This window comes from Metopolophium dirhodum, chromosome 5 (genome assembly GCF_019925205.1).
Source record: "Metopolophium dirhodum isolate CAU chromosome 5, ASM1992520v1, whole genome shotgun sequence".
Taxonomy (NCBI): Eukaryota; Metazoa; Arthropoda; class Insecta; order Hemiptera; family Aphididae; genus Metopolophium; species Metopolophium dirhodum.
In genome coordinates, this window is record NC_083564.1 from 17497850 (window position 1) to 17516029 (window position 18180).

The following is an 18180-nucleotide window of genomic DNA, read 5'->3' on the forward strand; positions in this document are numbered from 1 at the left end:
AGAATTAAAATATTTGAATGTATTGACTCAGTGGTATTACAAGAGCTAACAAATTAAATTTAAGCGAGAGACGGCGACGTGTTTTGCGTAGACTGACTGACGACCGACTGACTGCACGGAGTTACGATTTCACGCTTATATAGGCTGTCAAATATTCTAGAGGCGGCGGTGGCGGCGGCAGTGCAATCGTTCAAGAACGTTACCGAAGACGCACGGCGTGGTGCCCGAACATTCTCGACCGCCACACCACCCCCCTGCGGAGTGGCATTAGCTGGGGTCAAACATGTCCGAGAATCTTACTTGACGACTTGAGCAACTCGTTCGTACTGACAGTGTCGATGGATCGGTTTTAGGCGGTGATTGTTGATTGGGCGTATGCGGAACAGTAGATGGTAAAGCATGGCTGTCAGTTGTGATTTCGTTCATTGGGAGATAGGTGGGTTTTACTCTATCAACCGTAACCGTAACTGGTTGATTTCAAACTTTTATTGTGAAAGTATTGTCATTTCGGGCAAGTACCTCGTAAGGGCCTTGATATGGTGGTTGAAGTGCTGCTCGGACACCTCCCTCCCAGAGAAATACGTGTGAACAGTCCTTGAGGTCCGCAAAAATAAATGATCGTGGACTTGAGTGGCGAGGTGCAGGCACTGGAGAATTTTATTCATAATAATACGAAAATGGTCGAGTAAGCTAGTAGTGTCGTTCATACTGCTATTTTATAGATCATCTGCAAAGAAATCGCCAGGAAGATTTAGGGGCTTACCATAAACAAGTTCCGCCACAGACGTGGCCTTTAAATCTTCCTTAAGTGAAGAACGTATTCCGAGAAGCACGATGGAAAGTTATTCAGTCCAACGATCTTTGGCTGGGTCATGATGGCTGCCTTTAGTTGTCTATGCATTCATTCGATGAATCCGTTTGCAGCAGGGTGCCAACTGGTAGTGGGGCGGAGCGTAAAACCAAAACGTTTTGCTAAAATTTTTAAAGTGGCTAAAGTACCAATGTGTACCACGGTCAGTTGTAACGTATTGAGGTACCCCGAAGCGTGAAATCCAGCAATTGAGGAAACCCTTAGTGACATCTTCTGCAGTTATACGTTCGAGTGGGTACACCTCCGACTAACGTATACAACGGTCGATTACCGTCAGGCAGTACCTAAAAGACTGAAATGGCGGTAATAGACCGATGATATCCACATGAACATGTTTGAATCGGCGTGAAGGTGTTTCAAAGTTTTTCCAGTGGGGCTAAGACGTATCGGCTTATTTTTGATCACTGGCAGTGGAAGCAGGTATGCGCCCAAGAACGGCAATCCCTTTTTATTGCTGGCACAAATCATTCTGAAACCAAGTGAGCTGTTGCGCGTGCACCGGGGTGACTAAGGGGTAACTGTTCAAATGCGTGACGCCGGAATCGTTGTAGCAAAAATGGTCGTGGGCGTCCCGTTGACGTGTCGCAATAAATATAGGCTGGAGATCCGGGCACTGGCACCTTCTCCAAATTTAGAGATGAGCTGTTGTCAATAAAATGTTTGAGTTCATCATCCACTTCCTGAGATACAGCAAGAGCTTGGTAGTCCAGCGTTATAAACATAGCTTCAATGCGTGACATGGTATCAGGGATGATGTATTGTTCACCTTTTACGTGTTGAATGTCAGTGGTGAATTCGGAGATGAATTGGTTGAGTTGCGTAGGAGGTATCTTTTCTCTGCGTTGAATGAAAGCATATATAAGTGGCTTATGGTCGGTGAAAATGGTACATGGTTGTGCTTCGACTATGTGCCTGAAATACTTCACCGATTCATAGATGGTGAGCAATTCACGGTAATAAACGGGCCACGCACCTTGTTTTACCGAAATTTAGTTGCAATAGGTTGCCAGTTGTCATCGACTAGTTGCTGCAGACATGCACCGATAGATTGACTAGATGCGTCGGTAAAAAGTCCAAGGCATGCACCCGGATGAGGATGTGCTAAGAGTGTAGCGGTCGCAAGACTGTTTTTGCACGCGGTGAACGCTTCTTCCAACTCAGGAGTCTATTGTACAGATTGGGATCCTTTTGCCCTCGGCCTTTGAGAATTTCGTGAAGAGGTGTTTGCAGGTTGGTGGCCTTGGGAATAAACAGGTGATAAAAGTTTACCATTCCTAAAAACCGGCGTAGTCCCTCCATCGATTTTGGTAATGGATACTGCCGTAGAGCGTCGACGCGTTCCGGTGGCGGGTGGGTACTTTTAAAAGACACTTGGTATTCGAGGAACTTCACCTCAGTAGTACTTAAAACACATTTTTGTGGATTAACGATGACACCGTAGTCAGAAAGTCTTCCAAATAGGACGCGTAAATGTTGTTTGTGGTCTCCTCCAATTTAGAGAATACCAAAATGTCATCAATAAATGCATAACAGAATTCCAACCCGTTGGTACCTTCGTCTATGGAGCGTTGAAACGTTTGGCTAGTATTTCGCAATCCGAATGTCATAAAAGGGAATTCGTAAAGTCCGAAATGGCTGTTGTGCATTTATCGTCCGGATTAACAGGTATTTGATGGTAAGCCTTTACCAGATGAATTGTGGTTAATATCGTGCAGTTAGCCAGATTGTGTGAGAAATCGTGGATGTATCTGACTGGATAGGAATAGTGTGGGCGTTCAGTGCACGGTAATCACCACAAGGACACAAGCTGTTCTCCCCTTTCAGTGCTAAATGTAATGGTAAATACCACGGACTGCTCGAAGGTCTAGCGGTACCCACCTTGATCATTTCCGGAAACTCCTGCTTGGCAATTTTCAGTCTATCTGGAGCTAAATGGCGTGAGCGGCTTATAGTTATTGGATGTCCTAGTGACGTCAGGATATGGTGCACAGTTTGATGTTTTATTGCTCTGGGCAATCCGGCGGGACGTGTGATGACGGAAATTTCACGTGGTTGGCAGACCGAGGGGAAGTGTTGGCAACGGATTTTATGCTGCATTGACTTCCAGAGAACACCTTATCACCTGCAGCCAAGCCTGTAACGCCATCGATAAGACGTTTGGTACGGCAATCCGGCGGCAAATGGTAATATGCCATGAAGTCAGAACCAATGATAGGCGTGCTCACATCAGCGACAATAAAACTTCACGGGAAACTGCGTCGAAGTCCTAAGTTCAATTTGAGTTTGAGCGTTCTGAAAGTTTTTATGGTACAGCAGCTGGCCACGACGAGGTCGTAATTAGTGGCTTGGCGTCGATCCTGTAGTAGGCGTCGAGGGTAAAAAGATAAGTCGGAGCCCGAGTCGACCAAAAACTGACGTTTTGTTATTTTACCTGTAACAAACAGGCGGCTACCAGGATTCAGACAGTCTGTTGCCGCCACTACTGACTGTCGTTGGAGTTTACCTGATACTTGCAAGGAGCCTTACACTTGGTGGTCTTTTCTCCATAAGTATTATGATACCAACACCATCCTTTACCATTAGTCTGTTCCATGTTTGAACTGTCTGGAGGTGTGTTACGATCAGGGACTGGAACCTATAGGGTTATTCGGTTCTGGTTCCGGTACCGGTTATTAAATTAATTTGTTTAAGGATTCCGGTTTCGTTTCGGTTTTCTAAAAAATATAAGAGTTCTAGAACCGGTTAATACCGGTTTTGAAAAATACTGGTTATTTTCGGTTAATTTTGATTTCTGATAATTAAAGATTTATTAAAAAAAATAGTCTGAAATAATTTATTTATTCATGTTTAAACTGTAATTATTTCATGAAAATAGGAGGTATTATGAAAAGTAAAAAAAAAATGTGACAAGTCAGAACACAAAATAAAAAAAAACATTTTACTTTTATTTTTCTGAACCTGCAAACGGATAAACGAAATAGTCATTTCTATAGTCTGTAAGAATTTGGTAGTTTTATGGCTACCAAAAACTACCAAATTCTTACATATGGTGACCGTGACAGGACTAAGACAAGATCATTTATTTTAAAAAAGGTGGGGTTGAGATGTTCTTGTTGGTATTTTTTTTTTGTATTCGGATTTAGGGAATTGTACCTCTTGGGCTTATATTAATTGTATATTGAAATCTATGGGATAATTTTCGTTGGGGAATTGTATGAACTGGGTAATAGGATTGTGTTGGCTATTTTGTAGAAAAAGGGCAGAGGGAGTGTGATGTGTTGATTCGTGGCGAATGTTATTTAATGTCCATTCTATGTAGGGTACATATTGGGGCCAGAGGGAGTGTTGATTGTTGCAGTAAGTGCGGAACATTCGACCAAGTTTTCGCATGACACGCTCTGCTGGCTTTGATTAGGGATGGTAGACACTGGTGTACGACACTTGAACATTGTATTTTGTGAGGGACGTTTGCCAATGTTTACTTATAAACTGTCTACCATGATCTGACACAATATTTTTAGGGATATCATATTTAGGGAAATAATCTGTGGTTAGCTTTTTGATACATATTTTAGCGTTAGCGCGTCGGAGGGGATATGATTTAACAAAACGGGTGAAATTATCTACTATGACGAAAATATATGAGAATTGGAAAATACCAGTGGGGAGGGGACCGTAAACATCTACTAATAATTTATCAAGGGGCTTGTTTGAGAGAATGGATTGCAGCGGATCGGCAATGCGAGTGGTCTTTGGTTTGCACTTTTGACACAGTTCACATGCCTGTACGATACAACGGATGGTTTTATTAAACAACGGGAAATAACAGATATTTTTTAATGCATGGGCGGTCTTAAGGGGACCAGTGTGGGCATAATAATAATGAAATAATAATACAACTTGTTTGACCAAATGGTTAGGGAGGTAAATGGACCAGTGGACGAATCTCTTCAGCTTTACGAATCTTTTGTTGCGTCAACAACACTGACTGTATGGTATAATATTGTAGGTATATGAGTTTGTGTGTAAGCGTATACCGTGTAATGTACTTTATATATCACTAGATTAAATAGAATATTTACACTAATTACAATGTATTTAGTTCAGTGAGTGTAAGCACCTCTGACCTCTATCAGTTTAATTCTTACTGTATTTAATATAGGTATATATATTCAAATGCAGCGAACAATGGTATTTGTATAGATAATGTATTGCATGTTGCTGTACAACAATACGGTAAATGCTAATAAATAGCATTCACTAATATTATATTATGAATGATAAGTACTGTGGCCTTTGTAGCTCTACAATTATAATTAAAAGTCCTATCAATATACAATTACAATATATAATTTAGATAATCTTGTCAAACCCAAACTATAGAACTAAGTTTTTTCAAAGTACGTGCAACAATTAGCAGCACCAAAAAATAAATTTGAACAATATAGTTGTTTGTATTTTGCTATTGCATCGTAGGTACATCATATTTTCATCACCACCCGTTGTTTTTTTTTATTTGTTACATTTCGTTTTGGCCACTTATCTGGCCCAAAGTTGTTACAATAAAAAAAACCATCGCAGTGCTTAACTAAAAAAAACCAGGTGTCTATTTTATTTTATTGGTTACCTAGTGTACATTCGTGCCACCTCACCATACCGCAGGTCTTCTCGAAATCTCGACGGTCAGTGGCCCGACACCACCAGCAATTGATAGGTACACCAAAACGTATTAAACCACTCGCCTTGCCTGAAGTATTTACCAATTTTACAAGAATAAAAATAGACAGATTGAAAAATAAACAATTTTGTTTGAATTTCGATTTTTTATGTCATACACTCATACCCTAATAAAATGACAAAAAGAATTAAATAAATATGTAAATATTGAATCATAATAGAAAGCTAAATATTATTTTATCCCTTATTTATATTTTCAAATAAATAATATAGTAGGTACTAGATGTATAACTAATAACTAGTTAGTTATTTGCTAGGAATTAGAATTACTAACTAAACATTTTAATATGTTTTGCTTAGTTTCGTTTACTTTCTTCAGTTCTTGGTTTTTGTTTGCCTATCTATACGTCTATATAGTTTATACTGTCTTTGAAGCATCCTTCATCTCTTCGCACCATTTTTTTGTAGTAAAATACAAGGCACCTAGATACAAACAATAGTCATTTTGGTCAATCATTATTTTTTTATTATTTTTTGTTACGTCAAGCTAAATTCATCAAATAATTTATAAATTAGCTGTTTTTGAGATTTGTTGTATTTATAAGTTAAATAAAAAAAAGTATGAAGTTACAAATTACAATGAACACGATCTTTTCCCTATGTTCTAAGAATATCGTTCGTTCTTTTCTAAAAGATAGCTGGACAATAGTTTTGCACAAGAATATTTCAATTATTTATATGTGAAGAAAACAATTTTATAAACTAAAACTAGTTTTAGAAACCTTTAAAGGTAGGCCATACACTCAGCAATGTGTATGGCGCGATTTTAAAGGTTACCTTTTGTCTCATGAAGCAGGTTTAAAGAGTATAAACAATATATAAGGAGCCCTAAACGGCATAAACACACAATTATCAGATATTTTATATTGTAGCACCTCCAAGCTAGACTGTTAAACATTCTAATTTCATTGAAGATGGGTCAAAATTAAATTTTCTCGAACTTATTTGAACTTTTTTCGAACTTTTGGCGTTTAAAAAATGTACCGATAAGACATTTTAAAATATAAAACTAGTATAATAAACTAGGGAGGCAAACGCTTTTTTACAATTATTCAAATTAATCTACTGTCGTGCATAATCATTATTAATTTGATTATGGTTGAATTCGAAATTCAGTTTGGTCGAACATCGAAGTATTTGATTTTCTAAAATGTTTGTTGAATAATAGTAGGTAATAATGGTATGGTAATCTTATCTGACAACACTTTTTAGAGCAGGAATATGTTGGTACAATATTCAACGTTAAAAGTGGGTTCCGGTATCAAATTTGGTCTAGTTTATGCATTATATAAATATATATATAGGGTTCAAAAATGAAATACTTTTATTAATATTTGGAAAAATATATGACAGCACGACAGTGGGAAATTTTGAGCAATACCAGTTTTAAACCATAAAATATTAATATTATAGAATCACTTAAATATTGAGTGATAATTTATTAAACAGTAATTTAAATTATTTAACTGAAAATTAATAATTAATTTGTTTTGCACAAAAATACGTACATTTCTTCTTTTTTTTTAAAACCTTTATCTGGTCTTCGTAGTATTCTTTTTTACTTTCTAAAATAAAGAATTTAGATAAAAATATTTTGGTACTATACTGAGTGAGATAATGGAAAGTTTACTACCTCAAGTTTATAATAATAATTATCCTTCTATGACTAGTTGATAGATTATCTTGGTTTTTTTGGAAAAAATGTTCACTATTATACTATTAGAGTAATTGGTTATTTAAAAATGTATGTAGATTTGTCAATTTCATCGTCTTGTCCATACTCCATTGGTTGAGGCGAGAATGCTAGATGACATTTCAATGCGGCAATGGTGGATAGTTTTTAAGTTATGTTTGATAATATTTTATCAATCTCAAATATATTTTTTTAAATATCTCTTTTTAGTAAATAATATTAAAATATCACAATAGGTTTGATAATTTTTTTACATAGTATTTTGAATAACTACAAACCAGTGGTGTCGTTTTAGTTTTTGTTAAACTAGGGCAACTCACTGATTTGCCGACTCCATATTTTTTCACGCACATTCACTGAACATAGATCCATAGTGCGTGAGGAAGGGGGGAGGGTAGAAATGTTTGAAATCTCCGGTGCATCCGAATCGCATGCCAAAAAAATAAATATAAATCAGATCGTCCGAATTGCATGCCGTCTCTTGGAGGGGTCTGTCCGAATTGCATGCCATCTCTTGGAGGGGTCTGTCCGAATTGCATGCCGTCTCTTGGAGGAGTCTGTCCAAATTGCATGCCATCTCTTAGAGGGGTATGTCCGAATAAATAACTTACTTTTCAACTGGAGGATCGGGATTTGGTTACATTACAATAAAACATATAAATATTGTAGAAGGTGACACTGTGAATAAGAATCATAAAATAAAACTATTTTTTTTTTCATCGATAACAAAGGCCATTAGTTAAATAAAATTATTGTAGTTTAGGGTAATCAAGTGAGTGTATTTTTAATATTATTATTTTTAAATTTGGTGGTTATAACAAAATAATATATAATAATAATTCATAATAATAATAGTAGGTAATAATATAATAATAATATAATTATCTACATATTATATAGTCATAATATATTAAAAATTTAGTTTTGTTTAATTTTGTTGTCGGCAATGACATGTATGCCAACTTTTCTACAAATAAAAGTCTATTAATTTCATTATTTTGAAATTCCGCCATCACTAAACTTATACTTTTTTCTTTTTCTAATATTTCCCGGCGTCTATTGCTTAAATCTAGAAACTAATCACTAAACAGTTGTAACAACCATACATAAAAAAGCGTTTCTATACATGCATTTTTTTTTAAAAAAAATTAGGAAAGTCTAAAAGGACAAAGCCCTCTAAGAGATGCCATGCAATTCGGACAGACCCCTCCAAGAGATGGCATGCAATTCGGACAGACCCCTCCAAGAGACGGCATGCAATTCGGACATTTTTTTTTTTTTGGCATGCAATTCGGATGCAGCCGAAATCTCAGAATCGTTTTTTCATATGCATTGGTTTATCATTAAATTCAAATTTATCGCATCCAATTCAGTGAGCTGCTCAATAACGAGATAATATACTCAAAATCTACCTACCTATTATAGAAAATAACGACTTCCAAGTTATTTCTTTAACATGGTTCTATATATAAATATTCTAATCAAAATTACATCAATTATAAATATAACAACATAGTCTTCGCTAAGAATTGTTTTTCGTATACAATTATTTTATATCATTGAATTCAATTTTAACACATCCATTACAATGACTCTCTAGACGCCTAATGTACAGCAGGGCATCACCAAATTACCAGTTTTTTAAATTTAAACCCTAGAAAAATTATCAACAAATAAATTACCATGCCAGGTTTTCATGATGCCTTTAATAAAAGAAACATAGTACATTATTACTTTTTGATGTAGGACGTTTGGAACTACACGGGAAGATTAATTTTTATGATACTATAGGTATTATAACCTTATTCCAGGAACTTACTGTTTATTTTAGAATCCTTTTCTAAACCTACAAAACAAAATAAGATAACTAGTGTTGATTATAATTATATTTTTCAAATTGTCCTTTACAACATAGTAATAGAACTCAAATGGTCTTAAATCTTTTATTTTTCAGCCAAGTGAAAATTAAAAGCTGGCTTTATACCTAGCTTAATAGGTAATGGGGCAAGAACAATTTACAAACTTATCATTCTTTTTTGGATATACCTATAATGAAATATTTCAAAATCGGACTTCTATAAAATCATAAATAAAATAATACTTATGAATGACCCGTCGTTCCCCTGAAAAATAATTCTAATTGTTCAACTCCTTTAGGGTGTTACACACTGGGGAAGCAATGTCTTTTGAAGTGTAAATTAATTTATATTTTAATGTACAGCCATATTGACTTAAGTTTTCCGTGAGATTCGCAGCAGTATATTATCAGGTAGGCAATCTAGTACATAAGTGTATAATTTAACTCTAAAGTTATACCAAGTTGTCGTTTTTATTTAATTCAACCAACGGCGGATAAATACAATCAATTAACACAAAATGCTAACTTGACCTAACCGTACTAAAATCCTATGAATAAAAAATAACCAAACATTCGTGTGAATAGATAAAAAAGGAAAAGAAACAAAAAGAAATAAAACAATTTAAGGAATTGGGTCCGTCGAAACCGTGATTTTGAACTTTCTGAGAAATTCTGTACTAAAATACATTGAAACATTAGTGCGCCGACAGGCTATTATCGCTTTAATTATAATATTTATAATTATTAAAACCAATATGTATAGCAACCATTTACAAACAAATTTCCATCGTAAATCTCATATACCTTGATTTGAATACCCCCCCCCCCCCCACGGGTTGGAGTTTACCCTTTTTAAATTAGTCTATCTTCTTTTCAGAAATTTCATCGCAATCGGTCCAGCCGTTTAGGAATGCATAAAGGACACACATACGGTATCATGTCTTTACGCCGACGACATCTACGCCGACGTCATCTACGCGACGACATCTACGCCGACGACATATACGCTGACGACATACACGCCGACGGGATTTTATGCTGACAGTATCAATGCTGACATGATTTTACGCCGACTTTTTTTTTTTTTTTTTTAAAAAAATTTAACTTATATGAAAATGAAAAATATTTAGGTTATTACATGGTTAATTAATTAAAAAAAAAAAAAAAGTTAGTCACTATCATGCCTAGTTATTTTAATAATACGTATTTACTATTTTTTGGCTCTGAAAAGAGCCTTTTTAAAACGAGAGTGCCACAACTTGGCTATTTAATACTGAAAATGAAAATTATGGGCGATTCCCTGCAGATAATCGGAGGTTTCATGACCTCCATAATCTTCAACGATTTCTTTCGCGGATTTCAGCCACATCTGGTACATGAGTATGCTTGTCATTGTCATAAATTACATTGTCATCAGCTGTCCATACTCTTCCAAGACACCTCCGTTTGTTATAATGCACACGTTTCCAAATGTGTTTATCGTCTCTTAACTTGTCGGTTGTATACACAAAACCTTTGTCGACCAACTGTTGGTTGCCTTTCTGACTTAAAACAAAGTTTAGTGGCATGGTAGTTCTTACAGAAGCAACTGTTAGAATTGATGTGACTGATCATTAAAACGCCACCTGTATTTATACGGGTCTACAGGTAAACCACGCACGCTCATTGGGTCATGCAGCCACCCAATGAGCGTGCGTGAATCGACGTGGAATGGTAAGGCCTGAAGAACCGGCCTTGGACGAATGCTTCCAAAATACAAATTGAGTCTCTGGAACTGTTATGAAGCAACACTGAATGACCTGCCCAAAACGAATAACGCCGTTGAAGGCTGGCATCAAGGATTCAGTTCTCTTTTAGGAGCAAACCATCCTTCTATTTCGAAATTCATTGAGGGTCTGCAAAATCAGCAGAGCCTAAATTAATTCCAAATTAACCAGCACTAGGACGACGGTGTTATCGTGACACAGCATTGCGAATAAAAGAAATCGTTGAAGATTATGGAGGTCGTGAAACCCCCGATTATCTGCAGGGAATCGCCCATAATTTTCATTTTCAGTATTAAATAGCCAAGTTGTGGCACTCGTCGTTTTAAAAAAATGCCCTTTTTAGGGCATAAAAAGGCTCTTTTCAGAGCCAAAAAATAGTAAATACGTATTATTAAAATAACTAGGCATGATAGTGACTAACTTTTTTTTTTTTTTTTAATTAATTAACCACGTAATAACCTAATTATATTTCATTTTTCATATAAGTTAAATTTTTTCCTAAAAAAAAAAAAAAAGTCGGCGTATTTACTGTCGGCGTAAAATCATGTCGGCATTGATACTGTCGGCATAAAATCCCGTCAGCGTAGATGTCGTCGGCGTTGATACTGTCGGCGTAAAGACATGGAACCCACACATACACACACAAACATTCATTTTTATATATTATATAGATTTATTATTTATTCAGGAATAATAGCAATAGAAATATGGTTATTCAATTATATATTAACAATTTTTTTTTCTTAAATTGGTAGAATGATGTACTACATGATGCCCTGGGGGTACAAATATAATTATTGTTTGTATAAATTACGATTTGGTGATGAACATAGTTAGCTTGATACAAAATAATATTGTTCTATTAGCATGTAAAGGTACACTCATAGGTTAAATTTATCTCGGACATATTTTTCTCTGAAGTTTGTACTGTTATAAGATGTATAATATGATGTATAACAGGGAATACTTGTATAGTTCTGTACAATAGTTTATCATTTTGGTTAGTTGATAATCGTCAGGTTTAGTGTAAAATCATTGAAAAGTTATGAAAATGATTTTAAAAAATGCTGTACCTTTTTTTAGGTATTTTTTTTTATTATATTTAAAATTTTTTTATTAACTATATTTTTTTTATACAACATTTTAACTTTACTGATATTTTATCAGTGAAACATAATTCATTTGTATTAATCAATTAAAGTTAGGTAGCTACATTAAATCTATAATATTGTTCTTACTTAAATTATATGATTTGATTGCATTTTTGAATTTATTTTTCCCTAATAAAATATACATAACACTTGTATTATTTTTCAATAATTTATTAGGTTTTAATTGTGTTTGTTTATGTTATTAGTTTGATATAACAAAAACTTATTTATTTTGAATATTTTAATTACAGTATAACATTATTAATTATTATAAAATATTCATGATCGACAATATTATAATATAATATAATATATATTTATAATTATTATAATTAAATTTACTATCATAATATTATCATTTACCCACACGATTTGTATGTTATTCTATGATTGATATCCCTCATTATTTTATAATAATAATATTTTATATCACACCCAAGACGATACTAGATTTTTTTTAAATCAGGTACTGAGTGAGTAATTTTGATAAAGAGTGCAAGTATTTTTTCCAAAAATAAAATACTTATATTGGTACTCTGCTCTCCATTTTCAAGCACACAAAAGAAACTTATTTCCATTTGCCTCTTTAGTCTAAAACCATGTCAATATCCCTCAAAATATTAAAAATCAGTTTAATAAAAAAAAATGCAATATTTTAGATAGCAACTAAATATAGTTGTTAACTATTGTGTTCTCGCTGTATTATAATATTATATACTTGCCATATTCTATTTTTTCTATGTTATTTTCATCTGTTTATAAAAAAACAATATTTTACAAATGTATATTGATATTAACACAATTAACGTACCTACTCCATACTAGCATTATAGTAGTATAGAGATTATATTTAGATTTAATTTTCAAATTATATTTTACTACTTACTATAGTTATTAAAAACTAATAGAGAATTGAATTTGGTACCCACTTATAGGAAATCTATGAGTAGGTAGAAAATTCAAATTTAAAACGCTTATAATATGACAACAACATGTGGTGGGAAATTAAATAGAAGGTATACAAATTGAAAAATGTATAAATTTAACTACAAAATCATTTTTAAATTTTAAAATTGACCTTTTCAAAAATTTAACTTAAAATATTTATAAAAAAAATGTTTGAATATGTATTTGTAATATTTTTCAACTACTATTGTAATAATATATTAAATTAGGACGCATTTTGACTCAACAAATACAATTTTATTGACATTTATAGAAAAAAAAAAAAACAAATATTGAAAATTGAGAATGGAAAATATTCATAAATAGCTCATAATGAGTAAATTCATTGCTTGGCTGAGAATCTAAAATGGTAATTTTTAATCAAAACTAATTTTTCAACAAATTCGATATTATTTTTCTGGTGTAATTCAAAAACTAATAACTTTAGATTCTTGATATGTTCACCAAATTTTAAAAAGACCTTTTTAAAAACATTGTAAAATATTAAAACTATTTTTACTCTCTTTGAGATATTTATAGCCATACATTTTTTTTTGATTTTTATTACTTTTTTTTTCATAATTACATTTGAATTTTTATACAAGGATTATTTATAGAAGGCCACAACGTATCCACTCAGAATCGTTTTTGGTATGCAATTATTTATCATTTAATTCAAATATAACACATCCATTACATCGACATGTTCGACAAGTGATTACTATTGTATAGCAATAGCAGATCGGTACTCACTTGTCTACCTTTTTCAATTTTAATAAAAAATGTATTAATTGTATCGTTAATAATAGTATACTTGCTTTTATTTATTTTTACTATTTCATCTGTAAGAAAATAATATTTTATAATTAATTTATATTGATATTAACACAATTAACCACTGGCTATTATCATACTGAATAGTGATTAATGAATAATAATTTAAACAATAAAAAAGTATAGATACATTAGAACTTATATAATAACGTTTGTTTGATTTCATGTTCTTTTTTAACTCATAAAAGTTGAATACCACTTAACAGTACCTTTATATTAAAATTAAATATTTAATGTTTGACATTTTATAATATAATAGGTACTTATATCACAATTGTATTGGGAATTTCTTTAAAAATTGTATTAATTCCTGCGTGTGTTGTAAATTTATAATACAATTTAAATTGTATGCCTGCAGTATTAAACAAAATCAAATTTTATTTTAATTATCTATCAACAATTATTGTTCCTAGAAATTGAAAATGGTGAACTTAAATTTTACAACAAAGGTTAGTGCCTGTGTTTATGTGTGTGTGTTGTTCAGAGTTTCTGATTGCTAGATAAATAGTGATAAGCTAGATGGCTCAGTGGCGGATCGAGTACTTACATTATTTTAGATTCTGAAGGAAGCGAGAATGTATTGATTTTACAATGATGTGAGTTTTTTTTATTTATTTTTTTGTGTCTGTCATCGCCTTTTAGGACTGTTACGTCCCAACCGACGTCGATATATACATCAACGCAGAAATGAAATACGTGATGTACTAGGTATGATGAATGTTTATTAACGTAGTACAAAATTACAATGTTATAATATATGGTGTAAAAGAGTGGTGCTACGACTCTTTAAGATAGAATTTAAACTGTGAGTGGTGTTACGACCTGACTCTGAATGTCCCTAACCGTCTGAAGAGCTCTTGTCCTGGGCTTCTATAATATATATGATTGTGTCCTTTGGAGTGGGTGGTCGTAGTAGTGGCTCATGAGACAGAGTTCGGGTCTCGTATTTGGTATGCTGGTCGACTCGTATCCTGCGTATGGGCGTTGGCTTTCCAGGAAAGATACGTATGTGACAGCACCTTCTATAGTTTAATTATTTTCTCTACGCTTTTGCAACGACCTCCGCATGTTATACTATACTAATTGCCTTATTAGTTATAGTGTCAAATATTATTAGAAACGTGCGGCGCGCTGTACATAGTTAATATATGACTACTTAATACGTGGGTACGTAACAGGACAGTAAAAGTGGTTGGATTTTCTTCAACAGTAACTTTTCTGATAGGAAAGTGAATCTAGTTGGTACTTTAGGGGGTCAAAAGTAACAATTTCCCAAAAGCGACGTTAAAAACAAAAGAAAAATTAAGGAAAAACAGGAATTTTTACGCAAAATTTGTTTTCGAGAAAATCGATTTTGGTTTTTGGTGCAACTCTAAAACAAATGACTGTAGGTACATTTGGAAATTTTGACTTAATATTTATATTAGTATTTCTTATACACCAAAACATTTTCAAAATATTATATGACTCGTTTTGAGCTATTTACGGACATTTTTAGTTTTAAATTTTTTTAGTTATCAGTAAAATTGTAATTGTTGGGTCAAAAAGCCTGAAAATTTAATACAAGGCTCCTGATATATTGGTCAATACCAGTTGAAAAATATTAAAAATACATAGTCACAATTTTTTATTCAGGAATAATAGAAATAGAAATATTGTTATTCAATTATATACTAACAATTTTTTTTTTTTTAATTGGTAGAATGATGCCCTGGGGGCACAAATATAATTATTGTTTGTATAAATTACGATTTGGTGATGAACATTGTTCGCTTGATACAAAATAATACTGTTATATTTGCATGACGCATAAGTTACACTCATAGGTTAAATTTTTCTCGGACATATTTTTCTCTGAAGTTTGTACTGTTATAAGATGTATAATATGATGCATAAATATTGATGTATAACAGGGAATACTTGTATGGTTCTGTACAATAGTTTATCATTTTGGTTAGTTGATAATCATCAGATTTTAAGTAAAATCATTTAAAAGATATAAGAATATTTTTAAAAAATGCTGTACCTACCCAATGTTTAGGTATTTGTTTTTATAACATTTAAAACTTTTTTATTAACTATATTTATATTTTACAAAATTTGAACTCTATTGATATTTTATCAGTGAAACATAATTCATTTGTATTTATCAATTGAAGTTAGGTAGCTAGATTAAATCTACCTTTATTTGGTTTTATTTGTGTTTGTTTATGTTATTTATTTAATATAACAAAAACTTATTTATTTTGAATACCTGAGTAATTTTGATAAAGAGTGCAAGTATTTTTTCCAAAAATAAAATAAATATATTGGTACTCCGCTCTCCATTTTCAAGCACACAAAAAAAAACTTATTTCCATTTTCCTCTTTAGTCCAAAACCATGTCAATATCCCTCAAAATATTAAAAATCAGTTTGATAAAAAACAAACAATATTTTAGCTGGCAACTAAATATAGTTGTTAACTATTGCGTTATCGCTGTGTTATAATATATACTTGCCATATTCTATTTTCTCAATGTTATTTTCATCTGTTTAAAAAAAAACAATATTTTATAAATGTATATTGAACAATTTATTAACGTACCTACTCCATACTAGTATAGTAGTATAGAGATTATGTTTAGATTTAATTTTCATATTATATATTACTAGCTCTAAGTGAAACTCTGGGAGAGTTGGACTCGCTGAGAGTGTGTACCAATTTTGGAGACAATGTCGTTGGAATTATAAAAGTCGCAAAGGCTGTAAGACGAAAGTTTAGGATTTGTGATAAGGATTAGTGATATGGATTGGAGTTAAGGCTTGGCGCTTTGGCGGGAATGTTTAAAAGTTTGAGCGTCTAGCAATCCGTCACGATGTGTCGATCCCCGTGGGCCGAGTGTTTTGGGGTGATTTGATTACGGACCAAGCCATTATTATTATTTGTGACACATTTGCATGTGCCAATTTATTATTATTTGTTCCACACTTGAAAAAATACAGTCACCCGATCACCTAAAAAACCTTATTTTACTGTTATCAATATTTTTTTTCTTTAACTAATAAATCTTTCGCATTCACTTGCGGATGCGTGTACAAAGCTCCACCGACTTGGCCCTCGGGTCATCACGCGGCGCGGCTCATATGTCACGACAAAAGTGCTCCCCTTTTGTCGTGGGTAGCTTTTGGTAGCCTTAAAACTACCAAATTCTCATAATATGTTTATAAATTGTAGCCTATGTGTTATTCTGATGTATAAGCTATAATATTGTAAAGTTTCATTAAAATCCATTCAGTAGTTTTTACGTGAAAGAGTAACAAACATACTTACAAACTTTCGCGTTTATAATATTAGTAGGACTACTTACTTAAGTAATTAAAAACTAACAAAGAATTGAATTTGGTACCCACTTATAGAAAATCTATGAGTAGGTAGAAAATTCAATTTTAAAACGCTTATAATATGTCAAGAACATGTGGTGGGAAATTAAATATAAGCTATAAAAATTGAAAATTGTATAAATTTAACTACAAAATCATTTTAAAATTTTAAAATTGACTTTGTCAAAAAATTATCTTTAAATGTTTATAAATGATATGAAAATATTTTTTTAAAATGCTGTACCCATTTTTAGATATTTGTTTTTATAACATTTAAAATTTTTTCATTAACTATATTTATTTCTTACAAAATTTGAACTCTTGATATTTTATCAGTAAAACATAATTCATTTGTATTAATCAATTAAAGTTAGGTAGCTAGATTAAATCTATAATAATGTTCTCACCAAAATTATGTGATTTTATTGCACTTTTGAGTTTATTTTTCCCTAATAAAATATACATAACACTTGTATTATTCTTCAATAATTTATTAGGTTTTATTTGTGTTTGTTTATTGTTTATTATTTATTTAATATAACAAAAACTTATTTATTTTGAATACTTGTATTACAGTATAACATTATTAATTATTATAAAATATTCATGATCGACAATATTATAATATAATATAATATATATTTATGGTTATTATAATTATATTTACTATCATAATATTATCATTTACCCACACGGTTTGTATGTTATTCTATGATTTATATCCCTCATTATTTTATAATAATAATATTTTATATCCCACCCATTGACGGTACCGGTTTTTAAATGCAACTATATATAGTTGTTATTTATTGTGTTCTCGCTGTATTATATATACTTGCCATATTCTATTTTATACATGTTATTTTTATCTGTTTAAAAAGAAACAATATTTTACAAATTTATATTGATTTTAACACAATTAATGTACCTACTCCATACTAGTATAGTAGTATAGAGATTATG

General features: G+C 32.2%; 1 protein-coding gene across 1 annotated transcript; it reads right to left on the reverse strand.

The window, feature by feature from the left end:
• Positions 1-5708: 5708 nt before the first annotated feature.
• On the reverse strand, positions 5709-17715 carry LOC132945959 (uncharacterized). Its single transcript, XM_061015803.1, has 9 exons — positions 17625-17715; positions 16356-16385; positions 13840-13863; positions 12799-12828; positions 12164-12205; positions 9121-9147; positions 8984-9004; positions 7117-7173; positions 5709-6031 (listed from the first exon to the last, which is right to left on the reverse strand). The coding sequence occupies exons 1-9, from the start codon at positions 17680-17682 to the stop codon at positions 5967-5969; spliced, it is 354 nt and encodes a 117-aa protein (XP_060871786.1). The 5' UTR covers positions 17683-17715; the 3' UTR covers positions 5709-5966.
• Positions 17716-18180: the final 465 nt, after the last annotated feature.

Excerpts from the sequence above, each read along its gene's own strand:
- LOC132945959 (XM_061015803.1), bottom strand. The coding sequence starts at position 17,682 with ATGTATATTTTATTAGGGAAAAATAAACTCAAAAGTGCAATAAAATCA. Across the intron at positions 12,206-12,798 it reads CATAGAAAAAATAGAATATG|GGAAAAATAAATTCAAAAAT; the intron begins GCAAGTATATAA and ends ATATTTTATTAG. Across the intron at positions 9,005-9,120 it reads AAAGGATTCTAAAATAAACA|GCATCATGAAAACCTGGCAT; the intron begins GTAAGTTCCTGG and ends CTTTTATTAAAG.